At 39.7% G+C, this 15,155-nt stretch overlaps 1 protein-coding gene across 3 annotated transcripts in view; it reads left to right on the top strand.

Annotated features, from left to right (window-relative positions):
- SLCO5A1 (solute carrier organic anion transporter family member 5A1) overlaps positions 1-15,155 on the top strand; it is a 74,000-nt gene that overhangs the window by 26,117 nt on the left and 32,728 nt on the right. For all 3 annotated transcript variants that reach the window (XM_058831710.1, XM_058831708.1, XM_058831709.1), the window contains exons 3-4: positions 6,306-6,438; positions 12,558-12,778. In XM_058831710.1, coding sequence (XP_058687693.1) covers positions 6,306-6,438; positions 12,558-12,778 — 354 coding nt within the window. The remainder of the gene's footprint in view (positions 1-6,305; positions 6,439-12,557; positions 12,779-15,155) is intronic.

Raw genomic sequence — 15,155 nt, 5'->3', positions numbered from 1 at the left:
ATGTTTCTTTGAAAGCTCCTTTTTGCTTGATCCTCACTATCCCATCACAGTGCTGGCATGAGAGGAACAGGGGAGAGCTTAGACCTGTTCCCCTTTGAAACCTCTGCCTGTCAGCTTTGCTCTGTGGAGAAATCAAAACCTGCTCTATACCCTAGAGAAATAACAGCGCTGCTCCATTCTCCAGTGACAGCACCGTACAGCTTTCCAAGGAAATGTCTGCTGGTAGCACTGGAGAGGATGCTATGGTACCATAGCATCGTGGTGCTTCTTTTGCTTGCAAATTCCTGTTGGAAACCCTGCAACTTTTTTTTTTTTTTTTTAACATATAGCCCTTTAAATTTCTTGACACATAAATATTCAAGATTATATAAAGTTCATCTTGCATTTCTGTTAATGATCAGTCCTCAAATTTTAAACAAGTAATCTGTAAACACAGGGCTTTTCTTGCAAATTCACATGAATGTGTTCTTTTTGTTGTTTTTATTCTTTTTTGTGCTGTTCTTTCACGAGTGTTGTTCAGCAGGTAGGACACTGAATCATTGCTTCAATTAAGTACATTACACTTCTGGACTTACTACTCTACTTCATGCCTATAGGGGATTAATTTTCTCTTTACTATCTCTTGTTTTCCAATCAATATCCTCATGGTAATGTAGGTAATTTTGGAGTAAGAATTTGAAATCTACAGATACAAAAGGATTATAATTCTGTACCACTAAAAAGTATCCTGCGAAATCTATTAAAATTGCTGTGCTATGCTTACAGTAGCAAACATGTATATACATACATATATATAATATACCTTCAAGAATGCACCATGTAGCTTTTGCAGGATTTTGCAAATTCTGAACTTCCATTGAAAATAGAATAAAGGTCAAATTCTGCTTGTCTTACACATGTATGAAATGAACAGTTGTACTATGGTGATGTGCTGCCAAGATTTGGACAATGGAATCTTTCAGAAATGTTCCTCCTCCTCCTCCAGTGATAAGCTGTGTGGTGACATGTGTGTACACACAGAGGAGATGACAGGGACTACGCAATATATGCTTTTGTTTTGACTTTTTTAACCAAAGTGTGTTTTTTAGAACCCAGAAGCCAACCTGTTGCAGCTCACTAATGTGTAGTTTCTGTTCATCTAGGCACAGTATGTGACTTGTGACTTTAATTGGTACTAGCATGGCTAATATAAAGTGGGACAGACAGACGGTTCACATATGCTTTTGAGAGTGCCACAGGGACATATGTTATATATTCCCATATACAGAGCCTACTGAAGATGTCTTTTGGTGTGATTAGAAGAGGAAAAGGACATTCACAATATTTTTATAACCTCTGTCTTATTAAATTTGTTAGTGTAGGTAGATTAAAAAAAATAAATTGTTTAGTTAGGCCCTTAACTAACTCTCTTTGAACCAGGATATTTTTACTTATCTAGCGTCTGTGTCAGAGGTAGAGCTGTGGTCTGAAAGATTAGGTTTAGGAGGGCTGGGAAAGTATCCCTCATTACTGAAGAGAAAGTACACCCAGAAAAAGAGATATGCTTGGTAATGGAAACTCTTAACCACAACACTGAGACCTTTGGAGAAGAGAGAGACTTTAAAGAATCCACAAGGTCTTTGGTCTTTGGAATTGTCTTGTTTAAAGGCCATGTAATTTTAGTAAATCAAAGTGTGCTTTCCTCTGAAGACATAGGATCCTACATACCAGCAACAGCAGCAAGCTTCAGCAGATTTCTCGGGAAAAGCTTTTGCCAGGTCCAGGTGGAGCTGGTTGTGTTGAATGTCAGGAGTAATTCTCATATGGCTCTCGGTCACCCTGAGATCAGCTCAGTTGGTTAGAGCATGGCACTGTTAATGCCAAGGTCATGGATTTGATCCCTGTGCAGCCCATTTACTTAGGAATGTGAGTGGTTTCCAGCTCAGAATATTCTGTGGTTCTGTGAAGTTGGGTGGGAGCGGGTTACCTGCGGATATGCTTTCCTAGAGAGACCAGTGTTCCCACAGAACTGTAATATGACTTCTCAGCATTGAGCATGCGTGGCTAATGCAGGAACTCAGAGGAGTGCAATCCTGCATTTCCGTGCAACTCAAACAGAAGAGATTCAGATTGATGCTGTAGCCCATATGTCCATATTAACAATAGTTTCCTCCTTTTATCTGTTGAAGATGATTTGTGGTTTGGAGTAGAGCTTTTAACTCGAGCAGTGTACATCACATCTGTTTTATCATGGGAAGGGACATATTGCTGCTGTTTTACAACATAGCTTTTTGTGACTTAGTAAGACAACTTGCAAAGCTAAGTACCAGTCAAGCTTATGGCTATGAGGTTGTAACACAAATGCTGGATTTTCTTAGGTGCAATTTAGAAAAATCATCTGGATACTGTGTGCCCTGCCTCAGCATCGCAGTACTCTGGCATGTCCCCTGATAAAAATGTTTGTTACTTCCATTGAGAGGTCTTGGCTGTCACATCTGTGCAGCTCCCTAGATCAAGATCCCAGATCATAACCTGAAGAGGGAGGACAAAAAAGAGTTAGCTGAAATTCCTGGCAGAAGGCTGAAAGGAAGGTGCTTTTACATCATCTACATATTTTTTGAACCTTTTTCATCCAAAAGCTGGAGACCTTCTAGTGTTCCAAGCGGAAAAAATTCTGAAACTGTTCTCCATAGGATTTTTTTATTTGTGAAGCAGGTACAATTTTGATGACAGCCTTATTGAACCTTTCCAGTTTAGTTCTCTTTCTATATTATCCAGTAATCCTGGGAATCAGAAAAATCTTTATTCCTAAATAGAGCTGTGAGGGCTGTGACCAGAATTTTAACGGTCCAGGACCCTTCAGTAGCCTGCCAGGGTTTGCCTACGGACCTACAGAGCTGGTTTGCCTTTCGCTTCAGCAAGGTTTGAAAGTTTGGGGCAGATTCTTTCAAGTACCTAAGTCTGAAATACTGAAATGTTATGCTTGCCATGCTGTATGTTTAATCCCATTTATGAGTGTAAATCAGTTTCTTGTACTTGGTGTCCATTTTCTGATGGTGACCACTATCAGATGCTGAAAAAGATGCTGTAATGTGTCTTAAAACGGCAATTTTAGGAACTTACCTGTTGATGCTTCCTCCTGCCATTGGCCAGGAACATGGAGGCTCTGTGTTTTCTGAATGACTCAGAAAGTGAAATTTTGCCTGTAAGTTACAAAAACAAATACAGCTTGAAGCCTGAACAGCATATAGTAATTTTAAACTACTGAAATTGTCAACAGGATTTCTTTCTCTCAAAGAGAACAGTGTACAGTGTTGCTTTTATCTTTATTGTGCAATGTTTCTGCTTACAAGGAAAACACTCTGAAGTTTCCAGGTGCACAAAATACACTATTTGGGTAGTGATTTGAAACCTAAGCAGTTGCTGCATTTTGCTGCTTTCAGTGGTGGAACTAAAGCTGAATTAATGCAGTATAAGTATTTTTTCTGAATGCTGAAGTGAACGGATTAGGTCAGTCTTTTACTCCCTTTGTGTTGCCTCTCTAAAGATTTTAGAGATCTGAGTTTGCTGTAGTTGTCTGAATCAATTTTCCAAGCAAACATTTGTAGAACAAAATTTATTATTGGCTGTGGGAGTGTGGAGATAGTTTTTTTGTTTGTTTGTTTGTTTTTATCCTCCTCATGATGTGAATTTTGCAAATAACAGTTACTGTGGGATTTATCTAAGCACTTGCTGCTAAGGAGCAGAGTTTCAATGTTTGATGGAGCATTTTAGGCATACAGAGAATTGTTTACAATCAATTCAGTAGGGAACATGGCTGGAATAAATTTAAATAGTGAACACAGTTCTGAAAACCATTATGTGAAAAGGACTTCAAAATCTATTTATTCAAAATTGCAGTTTCATAAAAACAAAAAATGTGTTTACAAAAAAATTACTTAAAAGTGATAAAACAGTGCAATCAATTTGTGGTCTGGCAGCACTTTTTAGTATAGTCAGCTTTACCTTTTGTGGTAGCTACTGTGATTTTTTTTTTTTTTTCTGCAGTAAGGCTCTCTTTTTACTTGTGAGAATGCTCTTTTTCTTCATTCTCTTATTTCAAAATGTAAGATGGAAATATGCAAGTTATTTTGGTTTAATCAGGCAGATTTAATGATTTATTTTTGCTTATTTTATCTGTGAGATATAATTTACTGTAACAGGTGACATGGAAACTCAAGCTGTAGCAACTCAGTTATACTTCTTCATCTGCTGCAGTCTAGGATTCAGCATGTCTGATTGAGGATAGGACCAAAAAGGATGGAGCCTGCATACTCCTGTTGTGGACAGCGACTGGTCCAGTAACCATCTGGACCTAGGGAGGGAATTACAGAGAATATGATAATCAGTTCTTTCATGTGCTGCTGGAGGATCTGCAGCAGCTGAGCAAGTGTTGCTGTGCTGGAGTCTGGGTTTCCGTGGTATAAGATCTGTGAGCCAACAGCACAGACCAACCTTTCCACTCCCATGTCTTTTATACTTACAGGCAGACCCTATGGGAAACAGGGCAGAAGCATCTTAAAAGGAATGGGTACTGCAGGATGTATTAAGGAAGGAAAGAGATATTGTGGGGGAATGGAATGGAGTGGAATAGAACAGAGACATTTCAATTGGAAGGGACCTACAACGATCATCTCATCCGAATGCCTGACTGCTTCAGAGCTGATCAGAAACTAAAACCTGTTACTAAGGGCATTGTCCAAGTGCATCTTAAACACACTAATGAGTCTGGCACCTCCCTAGGAAACCTTCACAAGTGTTTGACCTCTCTCTCCATAAAGAAACGCTTCCTAAGATCCAGTGTAAACCTCCCCTGGTGAAGCTTTGAACCATTGCCGTGTGTCCTGTCACTGGATACCAGAGGAAAAGATCCAATGAGTAAAGATGCCCTCCCTCAGGGTGCTGTAGAGCAGTGAGGTTGCCCCTCAGCCTCTTTTTCTCCAAACTAGAGAAGCCTCGAGTCCTTAGCTGCTTCTCATAGATCATTCCTTCCAGGCCTCTCAGCAGCTTTGTTGCCCTACCTGAACATGTTCAAGGACCTTCACATCCTTCAGTTGTGGTGCCCAGAGCTGCACACAGTGCTCCAGGTGAGGGTGCACCAGTGCTGAGCACAGTGGGATAATCACCTTTCTTGAGCAGCTGGTGATTCTGGATTTGATGCACCCCAGGATGGGGCTTGTCCTGTTGGCTTCCGGGACACGCCTCTGGTTCTTGCTGTGCCTGCTACCAACCAGCACCCCCAGATCCCTTTCTGCAGAGAGGGTCCCCAGCCTTCTTCTCCCAGTTCATTCTTGTGCCTGATTAGTCCATCTCAGCTGCAGAATCTGATGTTTTGACTTGTTCATGCCATTAATCACTGTCCAGTGCTCCAGTCTGTGTAGATCCCTCTGCAAGGCCTCTTGTCCCTCCAAGAGTCAGCAGCACTTCTCATTTTGGGATCATCAGCAAATGTGCTAATGATGGATTCAACTCCTGCCTGCAGGTTGTTGGTAAATGTATTGGACAGACCTGGCCCTAGAATTGACCCCTGGGGAGCACCACTGGTGACCAGTTGTCCCCTTTGAGCTCTGCCGTTCAGCCAGTTCTTCACCCAGCACAGCCTGCAGCCACTCACCCCACAGCTGGACAAGTTGTCCTGAAGGATGCTGTGAGGGACAGTATCAATAACATTACTAAAATACAGAATAACCACATCCATCACCTTTTCTTCATCCACTGGGTGGGTGACCTTACCACAGAAAGATAACAAGTTAGTTAAACAGGACTTTCCCTTTGTGAAGCCATGTTCTGTCAATTGCTGAAATAGGAATATTTGATTTCTTAAAATGAACCATTCTTTTATACACAGTATTAGACTGGTGGTAACTAAATTAGAATATTGTCTTTTTGCTCTTTGATTGCAATTTTTATTCTTTGGTTTTCTTCTTTTCTGTTTCCCTACCATTAGTTTGACTTTTTAAATTCATATGTTAAATGATTTCGATTTGATTTAAAGGAAATGTTACTGAATGGGAAAAATTTTATGCAAGTCAAGTATGCTTTCCATCCAGAATACCAAAATAGTGTATACTTGCATAATTTGACTGAAAATGTACAGAAAGCGGTAGTCTTCTTATTGATATGTGACTTAGGCAGAAGTTGCTGCCATGGTTGCAAAAAAGGTTCCTTAAAATTTTAGGTTGCAGAACTTCTTGTTTAAATAAGCATCATTTGCTTTGTGATTTCATGTGTAAATAAATGATGAAACAATTTTATTGATGTATGACTCTTACCTTTTATTTCCTCAGCCATCATGTACGTAATGGGAGCACTTGGACCTGCAGCTGGATACTTACTAGGAGGACTTCTCATTGGGTTCTATGTTGATCCTAGGACAACTGTGTATATTGACCAGAGTGATCCTCGATTCATTGGAAACTGGTAAGGATCAAGCATTTTTCAAAACTATTCTCTCAGTTGCCAGTACAGAATTGTACAGCTTGGAAGATTTTATCCCTTGAGGATTTATTTAAGGTTGAAGAAGGAGGCCGAGGAAGATGATGTTTCGATTGATTACTACACACTGGCCTCTGACAGAGAGGAAAGATTTGCCACAGGAGTGCTCAGGACCAGTGCATGGAAAACCCCCTAGGTTTGGCTGTTCAGGACTGTTCTGACCACAGTGGGCACTGATTGACAGTGCTTATCACAGGGACGGCAGGGCTGAATATTGGTGTTGCAGGAAGCCATGGATGATATCTGCTGCCCAGAACCAACCCCTTCCTAATGAAAGTTGGATTAATCTCTTTAGTTTTCCAGAGGAGGCAGCATGAAACACTGAAGTCTGCTGCCCAGATGAGAAACACTCTACTGATCCTATTCCAGGTGAAGGAGATGGGATGAGGTCAGAACATGCTCTTTCCAGTCTTTGTTTCTCAGGGTGATGGCTTGTATTTAGGCAGCAGATGCTGTAAAGCATCACATTATTGTCTAGTAAGGAGTAGGCTTCCAGCAGCACTGAGATGTAGCAGCTGTAATTGTTAGCTGATGTCTTCAGGCAGCCTTTGAGATGTGGCCTCCTTGGAAATGTGTCTTTGAGGAAACAGATCTTGAGGAGGCTTTAACTGGCTTTTCTCAGATAAATCATAAACTTGCCTTGAAGTTTTCATGCAATCCCAGAAGAAACCTGAAGTTCATTATCCCAGGAAGAGACCTCTGCTTTGTTGATGTAAGGTGCAGTGTCAGTTCTCATGCCCTAGGTTAGTGTTTGTCACTGCGCCACTGCTTGCAATCTGTATCTGTTTCTGTTTATTCTGCAGTGATCTTTCCTGACAGTTTGATATGAAAAATTCTCTCTTTGGAGTCTTCTTAAACTTTTAAAGATTTAGTCCTGCTTTATTGGTTTTCCTTAGTCCAAGAGCATTGCTGCACTGTTTTGTCAAATTTTCAGCAAGAGAAAGGCAAAGCTGAGTGCAGCCTTGGGATTAACAACTCCCTGCTGTGATTTATCTACTGATTTATCTCACTGAAGAGATCTGTTCTGTGAGTGTAAAGCCATGTCAAAATTTGGACTATTCTAGTATAAAAGATTTGGAATCAAAGCATAGTATTATACATTCTTTGTATAATTCTTACACTTTGTGTGTTTTTAATAACATGTCACAACTGGTAATCAGCATTTGATCAGTACTTTTTGATAGAAATTGCAAACAGGCCCATAAATAGATTTGTTAATTGAAATCAGTAGGGCTGTATGAATGTGGGATAAACTTTTGACTTTATCTATAACACAACCACTGATATAACTAATTTTTAACTCAACCATCTTCAGCAAAAGTAAAATAGCCAAAGCAACATAGTCAGTAAAAGTCATTCAGTTTTCGTTTTTTATCTTGTTGATTAAATCTGTAGGGTCTGGATTTCCTTGAAGGGTATTCCAGGTCTTTTTATTTCTCTTTAATTTTTGACTGTGTTAGTTCCTTCTCTCTTAAATTTCTGAGGAGTATCAACTGCTATCAAGTCTCTGATAATTTGTTGAACAATCTGTCATGGCCTCTCATGAAAGTTTAGTGGTGTTCATAGCATTTGTATCTCATTCTCTTTTCTCATTCTGAAGCTAAGTCTACTCATTAAAAAAAAAGCAAGACCCCCATGGTGAGAGGGTGAAACCTTTGTCCCTTGCTGCTCACTAACAGCCTGGTTGCAGATAATTCTGGAAGTATAGACTTTCATTCCAATGAAATGTATTTTCTGGGACTGTGACATTTTGTCCTTGCAGGGAAGTGCTACATAGTCAAGTTTATTTTTATTTATGCAATCTAACAATTTGAAATGTAAGAGTATCCCAACACTTACTTCAGCTGACACACTTTGAAAGTATGGTTCAGTTGAGACAACTTAATGGGAAGTCATATATGAGATTTCTGAGTCTTCCTTTGAAGTGAATTAGTGTCTTTGATTCCTATATTTTCTTTATTTTAGCTGTAAGGTTCCTAATGTAACTTGCCATGGGACCCAGTTTAACAATTTCCATTGTAGAGGAGGCAATGCTTACAGACAAAATAGGGAATATAACAACTATGATACATGGCTAAAATAAAAGCAGTATAGCCTTTTTTTTTCCCTTAAGCTGTTCCTTTCTAGGAGATGTATTGGAGGACATGCAGTTTGGTTTATCTCTCGTGCAGCATGGTGAGGTAAAATGATTATTTTTCCGGGTTATTTCTGATCTGATTATTCATTGAATTTCACAGGAACTGGATTTCTGCTCCTAGGTTGCACACCTGGGGTTTCTGTAGCTGCTCTGGGCTAAATTACAAGCCAGCTGTCTATGCCAGCCCATCAAATGTTTGAACCTGTTTTTTATTCAAATGTGGTAACTGTAGGGATATCTGGTAGAAATCATTCATCATGTTGTTGTCTTTGAGAACTGTTAATGTGCTATATAGGGACCTCGTTAGTTGTGGAGTAGCCCCTGGCGGTCTGTCAGGTGCTTTAAATCAAATTTTCTTTTGCTGACACTTTTCTGAGTGTTTTCCTAGTTCAGAATCTGTTTAATGCTTGGATCTTCCTATATAGTCTTTCATCAACATTCCACTCAAGAAGTTTAAAGGAATTCCTTCAGCATTGTCTGGTCCTTCCTTAGTTTTAATTGCTTTATTTGAGGTCCTAGGACTTGTGCGGATGCCTTTGAGGTATTCTTCTGCATATTTTCTTTGACTTTAGAAGACAGAAAATCAAGGGCTTTTTAAATTACTATAGCTTCTGTTCTGACCTCTCAGTTTCCCATTGTAGGTGTCCTTATTTTTTTTGATACCCGTCTTTTGTCTGTTTTCCAATTGTTTGATAATTCTCCAGGAAGTTGTGAAGTGTAGATGGTGAGATAATTGCATCCAGAGTGCTGCATTTGTGACATCTCCAGCATTTGGTATGCTGTCATAACTGTCCCTTTGGATTTGAATTTCATCTCCTTATGCATTACAGGCCCTGTCTCCTTTGCTGTTTCCTCCTGAGTGGGTGGTTGCAGATTTCCTCATATTATTGCCACAGATTGTTTCTTTGATCAGTGTCTTTGCAGCTTCTGCCTTTGAGATCCTGAAAGGGATGTTGCTACATTTTTATACAGACTACGGATTTATTCCGTCTGACAGTGCTGACTAATCCTCCTAAAAGTCTGCTTTCTAATCCATGTATGTTATCAGCTAAAATGAATGGTGGATTTTCTGTTTACATAATATTAAAATTAGTCAAAACTTTCAGTCACTTATATCTGCCTTGCAAAAGCTTCCTGTAAGCTTCTAATAAAAATAATGTTACACATGGCTGTTTATTTGTTGTTTCCCTGTGTGTAATAATTTACCATATAGTGCGTTGCTTATGAATTTGTTTTCATTGAGAAATAAAGTTTGCAATATCATTGCATTACAAATATGAGGCCAAATGCTTTTTGTTTCTTGGGCAAGAAATCCTGTCTACTCACAATTTAAAATGTTTAAAGTTTGAACAAATATATAATTAATACTGTAAAAGTAGTACAAAAGTATGTAAAAATTGTTTTTGTATTGGGTTTGCCTGTCAAGGTTTTGGTAGCTGGAAGGCTACAGGGGTGGCTTCTGTGAGAAGCTGCTGAAAGTTTCACTTCTACCTGAGAGAGCCAATATCAGCCAGCTCCAAGAGGAGGCTGGCTGAGGTTGAGACCATCAGTGGTGGTGGTGGTAGCACCTTTGGGACAACATATTTATGAAGGGGGAAACAAAAAGATGTGCAACACCAGCAGCAGTCAGAGGAGAGTGGAATGAGAATATGCAATAGAAACAGCTCTGCAGACCCCAATGTCATTGAAGAAGGAGGAGGAGGTGGACATGCTCCAGGTGCCAGAGCAGAGATTCCTCTGCAGCTAGTGGGAGCCTTTCATTACATTTTCTCTCCCCTCTCCTGCCAAGGATGGGGAGTGATAAGAATGGCTTTGGTGGGTACCTGGCATTCAGCCAGGGTCTGCACATCGAGATTCTGGAAATTTGATTTGAAACGAAAATGCTGTCATTATCGTGGTTGGCTCTTAAAGTAACATGACTGACTTACTGGAACTTCCAAATACTAGCGTAGAGTTGTGTGGTGGGTTGTCTTTGGCTGGCTGCCAGGTGCCCACCAAGCTGTCTCACTCCCCTTTCTCAGCAGCAGAACAGGGAGAAAATATGATGGAAAGCTCATAGATTAAGATAAAGACGGAAAACCCTAATTAATTACTATCATAGGCTAAGTAGATTTGAATTAGGGATATTAAATTTATCACCAATTAATAACAGAGTATGATAGAAAGAATGAAAAATAAACCTACAAGCACTTCCTATCCACTCCATCCTTCTCCCAACGCTCAGCTTTGCTCCTGACTCTTCTACATCCTCCACTGGAGTGATGCAGTGGCCTGTGGAAAGGGGGTTGTGGTCAGTTTGTAACACCTTGTCTGTTGCTCCTTCTGTGCTTCAGACAGTCTTTTATTAACTGGTCCAGCACAGATCCTTTCCATGGGGTGCAGTTCTCCAGGAACAGAATGCTCCAGCATGCAGCATCCCCCGTGGGTGACATATCCTGCCTGAAAACTTGATCCTGTGGGGGCTCTTCTTCACAGGCCACAATTCCTGCTCAAGCCTGCTCCAGAGTGGATTCCCCACAGCCTGGTGGTGGTCTTGTCCTGGGCCTGCATGTCAGTCTCTGCACCTGGAGCCCCTTCTCTGCTTCTCTTGCCTTGAGTCTGCAGGGCTTCCATATTTTATTCTGCTGTTTCTTCCATATTTTCTCACTCCCTTCATAGAGTTGCTGTGAGTGTTTTCCTCTTTCTTAAATAAGTGAACACCAAGGTGCACAAACATTCTGATAGACTCAGTGTTGGGTAGTGGTGGATGTGTTTTAAAACTGACTGGAGCTGTTTCTGTCCAGCATGGGACAGCTCATGGTGTCTTCTCGCAGAAGCACTCCTGCAGTCCCCACTGTGCTACCAAAACCTTGTCATGAAAACCTGATACAATGAGATGAGTCTGTAGTGAAAACTGCACTTCCAGTACGTAAGAAGAACTTTTTGGGTGGATTCAGAGGTTGTCCTTCTTTATGGAACCAGTTATGTGAGGTTATGTTTCCATTAGTCTTTCCCTGTTAGAACTCAAAGGACAAATGATGTTATCTGACACTGCTATCAGTGTTCTGGCTGCTGACTTAACTCTATACAGAATTTCTAGTGAAGTCCTTTTGCCCGTCTGTGGTGCTGTGATGAAGTCCATGAAGCTTTTTGGACAACTGTATGTGGCTGAAGAAGTCAGTTCTGTATTCCACACATAGTCACTTCTTCTGCCATACCTTCAGGGTATGTCCCAGGTCATTCTCTTAGAGCCAAGGGATCATTTCAGGGTAGTTTTTATATCCCATATTTAAAAGACAGAGGGAGAGAAGAATAAATTCTTTGTGAAGACTATTTTAGGTTGCAGTCACAGAATAGAGTTTTGGGCATAAACCCTGGCAATGAATTGTAGCACATCAGTTCTTTACGTTCAGGCTTTGGGTACTCCTCAGTTGTGAAGGAAGAGAATGGGACAATCAGGGCAGTGAGAGGTAGGCAGTGGAAAGCAGAACAGATTTAGCCCTGATGTATCTTTCAGGACATTTTATCTTCTCATGACATGGATAGCTTTTTCTGTGTTCTCCAGAGAAATTCTATATTGCTTTACTGGGAATTATCTGTGAAAGGCTAAGTCAAAGTGAATTCTCAGCACTTGGTACTGAAAAATTACAAAAACTGAAAATTTGTGGTAACTTAAAGCTGACACGATTTAATAAAATTTGATGAGTTCTGGATAAATACCTTTCAGTAAATAAGCCAACAGAAGCATCTTCTGATTAAGGAATTTAGTGCAGTGAAGGTTCTCCCCCACTGCAATTCTTTACTCTTAGGTTTTCATGTTTTGCAAGTGTGTCTTTCCAGCCAGTGCAGCTTCTAACACTAACTTTGATTTTTTTTGTTTCACATTATGTATTTGCTTTTGTTTCCATTTCTGTTTTCTTGGCATTAGGTGGAGTGGATTTCTCCTTTGTGCCATTGCAATGCTCCTTGTGATATTTCCCATGTTTACCTTTCCGAAAAAGCTCCCTCCTCGACATAAAAAAAAGAAAAAGAAGATGAACTCTGCTGATGTTTCAAGTGATGATGATGTGATGAAAGAGAAAACAAGTAGCAAAACAGAAACAGACAGTTCAGTTTCTGCCTCTATGGGATTTGGAGAGAATGTTAAAGGTAAAGTTCTTTTTAATTTATAAATGCTTTAGACTGTGTGTATCCTGCGTCATCCAGGATTGTATGAGTGTGACTGAAGGCAGTTTTGACATCCTATATTTGCTATTACGTTTTTGCTATTGAAATTTAAATACTCATCCTCTGAAATGACAGGCTGCAGCAGTGATTGTAGGACATCCATTTTCTTGTTACTGTGTGAATTTGTGCACCTGAGTTTGTAACTGTCACACTTGCTTTATAAGCTGAACTTCATGGAATAAAGTGCTCTTCTACGGTATAAGTGAAACAAGGAATTCTGGTATGTGAGTTCAATTACATTCATGCATTTGGGTAAGTTCACAGAGAAAGATGATTTGTTTCATATTCCTTTCCTGTCTGTTTTGTACTGCAAACTATTTTCTGAAGGCTTAGACAAATAAAATCTGTGCTAATTTTGAAACAAGAAGAGATCAAAAGATTGACAAGTAGTAAAGATTTTTATTTTATTTGAGGAGTAGCCATTACTATAAAAGCTAACAGTAAGTAATAATCATTGACAAATTGCCTGGGGAAGAAGAGCAGTGTTGCTACAAATTTATTAATGTGAAGCATATAGAATATAAATTGACAATACATACTTGGCAGTATCATAAAATTGAATAGTATAGGACAAGAGTGAATGTGCCTCAATGCCATTGTGTTGTTAGTGCTGTTGTGTTGTCCTTGGATTCTAAGATGCAAGTGCTGGTAGTGCCATTTCATGGTAGCCTGATAAAGGCAGTGGGACTGGGAGAAACCATGAAATATCTATTGTACCATCAGGCATAATTTGAACTCAAAACTTTTAAGTGTTTGTTGAAATAGACATTAGTGTTTTTACTTGGATATCAGTCCAGGCTATAATGATTGGCAGACTTTTTTAAAATGAAACATTTATGATCACTCTTTATGCTGAGTAGACAAGGCTTAGCAAAACCAGCTGTTTTTAGTGTAATTTTAAGTTATGTTTGCACACCTCCATATTGATTTGCTCTGTATTACATTTACACTGCTTCTCTCTCAGGGTACCTAAAGTTACTGTTAACTTCTACAGAAAAAAGAGGATAGCAGTACTTTCTTGGTGTGATTTTATTAGCTCACAAATCAGCTTCTTAAGGTACAAGGTGAGCAAGGAGCAAGCAAAGTGAACCTCAAATATCAGAACTCTCAGACCATGTTCTCCCTTTGTTGCCAAAGTGGTTGAAAATGTGATGGAGAAGCAAGAAAAGCATGTTCCTTCCTCCTTTAAAGACTCCATTCTGCATATTTGTGAGCCCCAATACATAATATTTTCTCCTGAATCCACACAACTGGTTGGGTGTTTTATTTGCCTTCAAACCTACTGGTCTCTGATTGGTGGAAATAGTTCTGGGTTTCTTCTGTCAATATTTTCTCAGTAGCACAGGGAATTGGGGGAGTCCAGTCTTTGCTGGATTCCTTCCTAATGATTGCAGGCAATGTCACAGCAGAGGGATGTCGCACTATATTGGAAATGGCAAAGCATGACACGGACTCTCTTCTGGGTTGCACGAGAGAGCAAGTTTTATTGTTCCAGTTTTTCTTTCATAGAAAGGTCTGAGAAGGTCTGGAAAGGTAAAACTCCTATTGGTCATTAAACTAACACATCACTATCATTGATCAGTTGGGTACACCACCCCTTGACCTTCTCTTGCAAGAAAACGGCAAGGATTCAAACAACACCTACAAAAGTTGTTTTCCTTCTCCAAAGACTGTTTGGAATCCTCATGATTTCTCATGTCATTGTGAGAACCTTGTGTGACTTAGTTTCACACAGGCTCTGTGCTCCCTGCCTGTTTTCTCACATTCAGCATCCATAGACGGACTACTTCACCCTTAGGTGTGCCTGGTGAAGATAACAGATATACAGATGAAGTGCATCTGGGTGAATTTGCTGATTGCTGACACATAATTTCACCATCCAGGCCATACAGGCACAGCAGATGCAGAAAAAACCAAGTATTTGCTTGGGAGAATGTTTTCTAGGACCTTTTTTTACAGAAATAAGAACTTCTGTATGTCTCATTTTGGCATGTGTTTCTTTGGTCTGTATCTGCCTTGATGTATAGCACACATTTTATACAATTCTATATGAATATATTAATAGAGCTACGAAATTAGAGCTTTTACTGTACAAAACTTTCAGTTTTCTTTAGAGGAGAAACTTCACCATGTGGAACAGTGAAAAGAAACGTGCCAGAAAGATAGTGAGGAAGTTGAGATAAGCAGAAAAAGTATTTTACTGTAAGCTGATAATAGCTTTCCCATTTAGTGTCAGTTACCCTAGCAAAGAAGGCCTGCAGCAGGAGTGCACTATTATTTAATTATTTTTCCAATTTAA

This window comes from Poecile atricapillus, chromosome 2 (assembly GCF_030490865.1).
Source record: "Poecile atricapillus isolate bPoeAtr1 chromosome 2, bPoeAtr1.hap1, whole genome shotgun sequence".
In the NCBI taxonomy this organism is placed as follows: Eukaryota; Metazoa; Chordata; class Aves; order Passeriformes; family Paridae; genus Poecile; species Poecile atricapillus.
Note: the sequence above shows the minus strand (reverse complement) of the source record. Positions and strands in the feature narration are given on the sequence as shown.